We start from the raw sequence: 10188 nt of genomic DNA, 5'->3' as shown, positions 1-10188 counted from the left end.
AGGCCTATCTATAGCACATACCCTACATTAGTATGCCAAAGATCAATAGGCTACATCCCCAATAATTTTTTACTTGGGTCATAACATTTCGATATAATGATATGACTTCTATTTTCTAATGATTTGGAAGTGATGAATTTTTAAAATAACATGTAGGCCTAGGTATCTCGTTCTACCTCATTAATAAATTTAATATGTTTTAATATAATTTGGTATTCATGTACGTCAAAAATTTCACAGGCCCTATCACACTGACTGATGCATCTGAGACGCGAAAAAACACGACTGTATTTTTTCAAGTATAATTTCCTAATTACTATGATGCTGATTGCTGATAATTTATTTCTTCACTTGATAATTGTTGTTTTCTATCTATATCTACACAATATATAGAAATCATTATATGTAGAAATTTAGAATAGGGCCAAACTCCCTTTCCCCGTTGGCTTAAACGTCGATGTAACATCACAATAACTCGTATCATATTACTTTAATATTAAAAAATGATCTACGCATTGGTCCAGTTAATTGATGATTAAGATTTCCAATGGAGGCAACATCGATCATATTGATTACTAGTACTTTCTTACATGCGATAAATGTAGAAAAGTTCGTTGACAGCAAAATTTGCATATCAAATGTGCGCATTCATTCGCACAATTTTGCAATGTACAGGAGGCCTAAATAGGGGGGGGGGGGGTAGGATATTTACAGTGTACTACTGACTTGCAAACATTTCCATATTTCGGAGAGTAAACAAATTACAATGTGCAACATAAAACAATTCACTTTGATTTTCTGGAAAGTCGGACTTGATTCAACCCGGCTGAAATACTATGCTGATATAGCAAACCAGCTGAAATATTTTGTTGATATATATAGCTGGTGTTTGTGATCCTATGATTCCAATGGACCAATATTATATGAACAAATCAAGGACAGGATACTAGTAATATAAGGAGAGGAAGAAGGAAATGGAGAAATATAGGGGAAGAAAAGGGGCGGTTCAGGAGGATATTATAATTCGTATTTTTACTACAATTATAGAATATTATTACTAAAACTGAGTGTATAAAACCAATTGATAACAATGTCAGACATGAAAGAGATAATTGCAAACTTAATAAACTTATCATATAAGAGCGGTTGCAAAATTGTGAATACAAAACCATACATATTAAACAATAATATTGACAATAAAACTTACAAATACTTGGAATACGATTTTACAAATTGTCCGCTGTTGAGTGATCATCCTAATCTATAATCTCAGCTGTATATTCCTTTCTTGAAATTATTGTGTTAACTGTGTCTGTGTCGATTGAATATTAACTTTATGGCAAAGATTTCCAAAACGTATACACTAAACAGATAAATACGCATTTTATATATTCAGTTTTATTTGTCATATTAAAAGTATATACTGAATTTGATTTTCTAGTTTTCTTCTTTTGATTTCGATTGCTAGTCTATGGACATGAGTATTCAGGTTTGTTATTTCCATGGATGAACAAAATAATAATATCATTTTATGGGCGCGGAATGGTTTTGGAATTGGGACAGTACATGTTCATTTTCACTTCAGGGAGGTGTCCGAATGCGCCCCCTCTATTCTCTTTTTGATCATTATTGTTAAAGTGAATTTGCTTGGGTGCTTATGTCACTTTAATTATACCCATGCACCCCCTAAACAGCGAATTTAAAAAAAAATAGTAACTTAAAGTGAAGCAAATTAAAAAGCAAAAAGTTGGAACAGTAAAAAGTCATTCACGACATTTTAAATTTCATTTTCAGTGCCATATATGCCGACAGGTTTTGGAATTTATTAGTTCCTATGGGAAAATTCATCACTTAGGCCTACACGTCGTACCATTAGCACAAGTTTCAACACTCATAAGTTACCAAGAACAATAATGAAATGCCCTGCATCCAGTAATCAAAGATCAAAACCGCTAAGTTATATAAATCAGTGTACATAAAAAATGATATATTTCAAAGAAAATTAAAGCAAGGTACATACTGGTCGGCCTACGTGGACATTACAAAATCATATCCAATTTAAACAAATTGGTCAAGAGAACATGGAATCAAAGAACGTGAATGGAGGAAATGTGAGAAAATTAAAGGACGATGCAGTTCAAGGTCGGGAAATCCACAGAAGATGGGCTAATTCACTGTCTTTTGAATTAATTTTCAATCTTTCCATTAATGTACGTTATATATTTTCATTTTTATCTGATATAAATACACATTGTCATCTATCATCTAAAATAGGCCCCGGGAAATAGGCATATAAACAGAGAGGTAAACGCAAAAAATCATAATAGAGAATTTCATCCAGAGAAGTCAGGTATAAATGCCAAATTCACAGCCTAATCCACATGTAATCACACTAATAGTTAATTGAGATGCAATTTGTCATTAATATTTTCGATTGTAATGAGGTTGGCTTCTTTTCTTCAAGAAAAAAGGCCGGAGACGGCATTCCTTTTTCAGCGTTACAACGCCCGAGCTATGCGTACATCCGGGTACTTTTGCTAATCTAGACCTATCGAGCAATGGCCGACCCCGCTCCACGCGATCACAGACGTTAAGTACGCGCGCCTATGGGGACCCCGCACTCTAGATAATCTATACATCTCTATGGTCGGAAGGGTCTTTTGTGGGGGCTGGGGGGATACAACATAGCGATGAGAAATCTCGGAAAAATGGAAAAGCCTGATTCAGAATTAATCAAAATATGAAGAAAATATAAAGAGAAATGACCACGGTAGAATAGAAAATAAGGAAAAACAGAATAAGAAGAAATCGGACAAGAATAAGATTTATATCTGTTTGAGAACCATACTTTTTAGGGACTTTTTATTGGCAATTTAGTGAACAGATTGCGACTACTCTCCCATTTTATCACGAAATTCAGTGGGTCACCGGGATGGGTTACTCCGATTAAGGATTCAGGCGATCTTACGGCGCCGATCCCTGGCTCATGAGAAAAGACGCTTATCCCTCGATCAAGTACAAAAATAAAAATGAAAATAATGTCATAAGATCCTCTAAAGGTTCGTGAACTAAGAATTAAGCCCGGGAAAAGACTTCTGTGGAAATCAGTATGGGAATTACGTGCATTTAGAACAATAGTATAAAAAAAAAACACGGGAAGAAAATCATCTTATACTCAATAAGACGCTTAATTAAGAGATAAGCAGTCATTTTCAGATTGAAAAAAAAAATGGTTCCCCGTGTCTCGCACCCATTTACTTTCCACACCGATTCGGGGATTTTGATGAGAAAGGCTGCATTTTGAGACCGTCACATGAAATGCCCCAAATAGGATTCTTGAAAATCTTGATATTAAAGCCATTTTAAACCTTACAGATGGCCACTAATTTTAATCAAATTGCATCACACAACATATAAATCCAATGCAGTTGTGTACCGTACGTAATTAGTCATCCAAATATTTTGAGGGAGCACACCTTGTGGGATAATTTTTTAAAAGTCGACAGCGAGCGAAGCGAGCTAGAAAGAAAAATGACCTTTTGAAATGAAATTCTAATTATGTGATAGATTTTTACATTTAGCAAATATGTCCGATTTTTTTCATTCATCTCATTTCGCTGCCTCCTTGGCTGTAGAGCCACCCCCTCTCCCGTACGCCAGTGCTTCAACGCAAATCTTAATGCAGGATCATACAGCTAGGGGCCCGTTATAGAGCCCTTTAAAGATTATAGTTGAAGAGCCCCCACTGCAAGGGGTCTTGCATGGACAGAGACCCTGGTATAGCTTTGTAAATTTAGCAAATTTAGGACGGACTTTCATACGCTATAATAATGCTATATACTATCCATCTTTCTTCCCGATCGTTATATTTAATCCTAAGCAGCCTGCCGGCAGCCGGTAGTGTTATCTTGTCCCTTTTCTTTATTTTCCAATTTAGATTTTTGCTCATTCCATTCTACCTGCATTTCCCGCTTTTGTTTGCCTTTTTGTCAATAATTTATTTCATTGTCTTACTAATCACGCTAATGTATTTGTATATCGGAAAGAAATGTTCTTTCTCACGTGTTCTCATTTCCTTTCCTTTCCCCCGTTTTCTTGATCCGTTTCCCTTTTTGTATTTTTTCTTAGTTTTTTTTTCATTTTCTCTTTCCTCTTTTTCCCTTTCCCTTTTTTCTTTCTCCACCTTTTTTCTTTTCCCGTTTTTTAAAATTTACCGGTGAACTCCGCCAGGGCCGGGGGGGGGGGGGCATTGGCGGCGGAAGCCAATTACTTTTAGGGGGTGCATGTCCCCTGAAATTTTGGGATGGACACATGTAAAAAATTTTAAATTTTAGGGGGGGGGGACAACACACGTTTCAGGGGGGGCCACGTGAATTTAGGGGGGGACGCAGGAAAAAAAATTGACAAGCAAAAAAAAAAAAAAGGTTACCAAAAAAAAATTAGTGGGGGGGGGGGACCGTCCCCCCACCTAAAATTTAGCGGGGGGACACGTCCCCCCCGCTTCCGCCGCCTATTGGGGGAGGGAGGGGCGCCTGTTACGCCACTGTTAAGGGGGGAAAATCCGTGATAAAACGGAGATCAATAATATCGGTTTGAAAAATTCTAATTGACAGCTGAATACATGTCGTCTAAATAATTGTCTTGTCTTGAATCAAATCTGCGATTTCCCTACCTTCACCGCCCGTCATCTGGATCCCGGTCATTTGGATAAGCCTATATTAATCAAGTTATTATGGATAATGGATTTATCATGGCCCGAAGTTAACATGTCATTTATCATTTTTTGACCAGTAAGTGAAAAGAAGTCCGCTTAAACATGTTAAAGTTGAACATGCAAAATGTTTCTGAGCCAATCAAACAGTATATGTGATTTAATTCTCGTTTATTATTTTTTTATGAAACAACATTGATCGGCTGGGATAAGCACCGGCCCCGGCCCACAAACAGATAATAACAAACAGAAACCAAAACAAAAAAGAAATTCAAAGCGGAAATACATCATGTCGATCTTCATGCATCGTTGAATATAATGCATGATATTTTAAGTTGTGAGCTATAGGGAATAATGGCGGTATTTTTTCATTTATGCCCATTGTGCTTATATACAAGCTATTCGAAAGAACCAATTCTAAAGACCAATTCATAGTACTGCTTATATGGGAAACGATATAACCTGTACACGCTGTGTGTCTGTTGTTCATTATTGACAAATTTATGATTAAAAAAGAGAAATAATCGTGTTCGTAAACAGCATTCTTGTCAGTCTTTCATTGATAAATATTAACTACGATATCAAAGGGCAAGGGGCATTAGGTCAAGATCTGAGCGCAATCGTTTACACTTTGCGAGGATCCAACGTCATAATTCAGGAACTTGTGTGCATACCACAACTTGATTATTTGCTACATCATTGGGTAATGCCTTGTGCTCATCCGGCATCGAGGACCGATTGGTGATTTTGGCTTGGTTCAAATCGGACAAATCTTTTCAATGGACATACAATATTAAGATGATCAGAGTGGCTATGCTTCGTTCTCTATTTGAGTTACATTAACATTGGTATTAAACCAAGACACTTTCCGTACAGGGTTACCACAAAAACGGAAGTTTTAGTGTCAACATTTTTTCAAGGATCAGAGGAATAAGCTGTGTACCATATCCTACATATTTGGAAAATATAAATTTAAATACCGTTTATTAGATTGGCAATACGAGCCTTCTAAGTAACAGATGCAGTACACCCAGCAGATGCCTGTATGTATTTACTGTCTTGCAAAAGGCCATTTCTAAAAAGACCTTGCTTACACATACTGTATTTACACAGTTAAGAATTTATTATTATGGGTGACCAAACAAGTATTGAATCTTCAGTTCTGGAGGGAAATTTGAAGGAACCTCCAGCAAAAGGATACGAAATCTGCAGATATAGGAAAGAAGCTCTATACCCAAGACAGCTTTTAGCAGTATCCACGGATGATCTGCAGTCAGAGATAAAGTTTGGATCAAACAAATACCTTGCCATGTGTGGACTGGCAGGGATATTGAGCTGTGGAATCACCCACACTGGTGTGGTACCTTTAGATATTATCAAGACGAGGATGCAGGTTGATCCAGCAATTAAGAATACAATCCATGGTTTCAGGATGACCATTGCCAATGATGGCATCCGAGGACTTGCAATTGGCTGGGCACCAACAGCAATTGGCTACTCTCTGCAGGGCATGCACAAGTTTGGACTTTACGAGTTCTTTAAGATCAAGTACTGTGCCATTCTGGGAGAAGAGTGGTCTTACAAGTACCGAACCTCTGTCTACCTTGCTGCAAGTGCCAGCGCAGAATTCTTTGCAGACATCGCCCTGAGTCCAATGGAAGCTGCCAAGGTCAGGATGCAGACACAACCAGGCTTTGCTAGAACTCTGCGGGAAGCACTGCCAAAGATGTGGGCACAGGAAGGATTCTACAGCTTCTACAAAGGTCTGACACCACTCTGGTTCCGTCAGATCCCCTACACCATGATGAAGTTTGCTTGCTTTGAACGCACGGTGGAAGCCCTGTATAAGTATGTCGTGCCCAAGCCTCGGGACGAATGCACCAAGCCCCAGCAACTGGTGGTGACCTTTGTCGGAGGCTACATAGCTGGAGTCTTCTGTGTCCTTGTATCCCATCCTGCAGATTCTGTTGTGTCCAAGCTGAACCAAGATGAAGGAAGTACCATGGTCCAAGCAGCTAGGTCTCTTGGGATGTCAGGTCTATGGAAGGGGTTTGGACCAAGGGTCGTCATGATAGGTACCCTGACCGCACTGCAATGGTTTATCTATGATTCGTTCAAGATCTACTTCCGTATGCCTCGACCTCCACCACCTGAAATGCCCGATAGCCTGAAAGCTAAACTAAACTCTGACAAAAATTGATATGATTTCATAATTCCCCAAATCCTTTATAATGCCTCGGTTTATTTGATGGCATCTTGATATGCTTAATATGGGAAACAAAGTAGGAGAAACATCAGTTGCCTTTTTATGTGATAGCACCCAATGAATGTTTATGATTGCAAGATTGATTTGTAATACCTCCAATAAGCTGCATCTTCTCATGCCTAATTTCAATCTATATGACATTTCAAAGATATCCAAGATTTCATAAAGGTCCTTGGCTTTCTTAATTGTAGATGAAATTGTTCATGACCTGTATGGATTTGTGCTTGTATATGACAGATTAATTCGATACCTCAAGACTTGACATTTCAATCTGTGATATATATCATATTTTGCTTAAGATGTGATAACAAGATGAAGGATGTTTTGTATTGAATGTTCACCACCTGTTCTAAGGAGAATCAATAACTGCAGAATTAATTCCCAGTTATCTCTGCCCAAGTCAATCTCACAATTGATGAACCTCGGGTGCTTCAGCAGCTTCACAAAGAGTGATGTCTGACCTGAAGTCCCACTAAATTAAAAATTTATTTCCAATAAAGTCTGCATAAGCCAACCTTCACTAAGGTAAATTACCTGGGTCACAGCAGGTTTTAGACTAAGGTCCTGTTTCACAAAGACTTGCTATAATAACAAATGCACAATTTATATCAAAGGTATACTACCAGCCAATCAAATCAGATGACGTCAGTAGCTTTAATCTATTATTGCAAATGTGTTATTGTAACAAGTCTTATGAAACAGGCCACATATTGTGCAAACATATATACATCTATCTTTTTAAATTAATATTTTGCCTATAAGGTAAATGGATTCGTGTGGTCCCAAAATGATTTGGCTTGGGTTGACTCACCTAGGTCTATAGATGGCTAACTGATCAATGGCCAAATCATGCAAAGGAAACGTGCCCTACTGCACAGTCATCACCAAGAGTAGGTGTCAAAAACCATGTGATTGTTTGAATTTAAATACAACTTAACATGAAAATCATTGTGAAACAGCTCCAAAGTGATACCATCATGTAATTTTTATCTCTTGTATCAAATCTCCTCACAATTGAACAGACTTCTGTAGTGCCAAGTGATACTAGACAGACTTAACATGTACTCGCATGTATTGATCGTAGAAATGAAACAATAGATGCTACACAAACTGCAATGTCCATATATTTATTGTTTCTTCTCTTTTATATATAAAATTCACAATTTATCAATATATCTCCCTCTTAATGTAGAATAATAATTACTGACCATCCCATACACCACTCATGACTGCCTTCTCTTATTTGTAGTCATGTTACAAATGAATAAACATTAAGTATAGATATGTCCATCTTATATCAATCTCTTTTCCAAAGAGTTGGGATTATCACGATAGACTAGTTCGTAATTACTTCATGGACAATTTTTGTCAAATGACCTTTCATGTTTTTTCATCGTGATAGGCAGAGTTCAAAGGAAGATATTATGTAAGCATGCCTTCCATAGCAGGATGAAGAAATTGAATAGACCAGGTAACTAGAATAGCACACCAATGAACACTCTATGAAGGTTAATTGTTGCATTTCTACTTTGAATGCATATTATAGCTTGTTGTACAATGTACTTGGCAAACTGTGAAATACCAGTCGTTTCTGGATGCATTGCTGTTTTTGTGGATGTAAATGACAATCACAATTCAAAAGAATATATGAAAATAAAGATACCAAAGTTGGTGCTTTTCTCATTAAATTTTAAACCACCATGTCACTTTAGTACAAATGGCCTTCCTCTGATCATACGCAGAATCTTCTGATCACATACAGAGTGGAACTATGAACTGGCTTATAAAATGTTAATCTAGAAGATTGATGAACTTAAGAAACAATGAAAGCCACTATATAAAACTATGGCCCATACTGCTACTCAGTACTCCATTTTTACTTGAACCAAGGAACCTTTCCAATGAGTAAGAGCCATTTCTTTCACGCATGAAAGTGTCTTTTCAATCAATTCACCAATTTTCACAATCATCCAAGACAAAAACAGGGGAAGTAAGAGAGTCACAGTGAGACCTTTGTGTCTTTGAAAAATGCAGCAGCTTCCCGGTATCCCCATAGTTTTGTCAATGGTGAATGTGATTAGCAATAGAAAGGTACTTGTGGGGTGCCTGTGTAACAGATACTGATCTTACTTTTATGTAAGGTGTCTTATCTCACAATGGGTAGCGGAATTTTTTTTTTTGAAACCGAGTTGATGCTGATTTTGTTTTCTAGAATACTTGTTATTGTCTCATGCCTTTATGGTTGAGGATGTGTCTTCTCAGAGTAAGTGCTTAATTAGTTTCAGCACCACAAAATGTTGAATTAGTTTCAGCACCACAAAATATACATGTGCAAAAGAAATACCTTCTGTTACAGATATGTCTCTTGGGGATCTGTAAATGAAGTCTTTAGGATGACCCTGAATAAAAATACAGTCCTTTATAGGTAGGGCCCACTTTCTAAAACTATAAATAAATATATAAGGCATATTCAGACCTATTCAAAGTTCAAGAAAACCAGGTATTTGCAGGAATTTGCCCTGATCTAACCCAATCAGAATATACCAGGTCTTTTGAAAATGTGAATGCAAAATACTTGTATTTCCAAAAGAAGGTACCTGCTAAATAGAAGGTACTTGTCAAAATTACGAGAACCTTTACAGGGATTTTCCCAAGGTCGCAGGGTGAAAGTAAATAACGAAAAACTTGGCGAGTAGTTGGGCGTGGGCGCCATTGGCCGCTTACGCCTCGCCTTACTGATCAGACCATACTGCACATGCTCATAGCTTTGATAATTTAGTCTGCTGTTCGGTTTGGTTGGTATGAATACAGAAAATAATTATCAGATATTTTGAGTCTTGAATAAGTTATCTTAAATTTATGGGTTTTCTGATGATTAAGTTGGTCTGAATATACCTACTGTGACAGCAAGAAATTAAACATAATGTAAGCAACAAAATATAAATGAAAAAAGTTGAATATAAGTGCCTTCAAATTGAAAAATAATATGAGTAGGTGACTAAGAATTATTCAAAAATACTATTAAAATTGTCAAAAAAGTACTTTCGTTTTATCACTCTCAATGATAACAAAAAAAAAGATTGGTTCGGAAATGGGCTCTAGCATTGACTTTAAAGTATTGTTGTATTTTTTGTTTGAAAAAAAGAGAATGGATATTTTACCTTGAAAACAGACATAAGCTGGAATGTGTATCTACTTCATAAACATCGAC

At 36.9% G+C, this 10188-nt stretch overlaps 1 protein-coding gene across 1 annotated transcript; it reads left to right on the top strand.

The window, feature by feature from the left end:
• Positions 1-5818: 5818 nt before the first annotated feature.
• On the top strand, positions 5819-7344 carry LOC121422758 (phosphate carrier protein, mitochondrial-like). Its single transcript, XM_041617938.1, has one exon. The coding sequence runs from the start codon at positions 5841-5843 to the stop codon at positions 6909-6911; it is 1071 nt and encodes a 356-aa protein (XP_041473872.1). The 5' UTR covers positions 5819-5840; the 3' UTR covers positions 6912-7344.
• Positions 7345-10188: the final 2844 nt, after the last annotated feature.

This window comes from Lytechinus variegatus, chromosome 10 (genome assembly GCF_018143015.1).
Source record: "Lytechinus variegatus isolate NC3 chromosome 10, Lvar_3.0, whole genome shotgun sequence".
NCBI lineage: Eukaryota > Metazoa > Echinodermata > Echinoidea > Temnopleuroida > Toxopneustidae > Lytechinus > Lytechinus variegatus.
This window is presented reverse-complemented; position numbering and strand designations above follow the sequence as displayed.

Excerpts from the sequence above, each read along its gene's own strand:
- LOC121422758 (XM_041617938.1), top strand. The coding sequence starts at position 5,841 with ATGGGTGACCAAACAAGTATTGAATCTTCAGTTCTGGAGGGAAATTTG.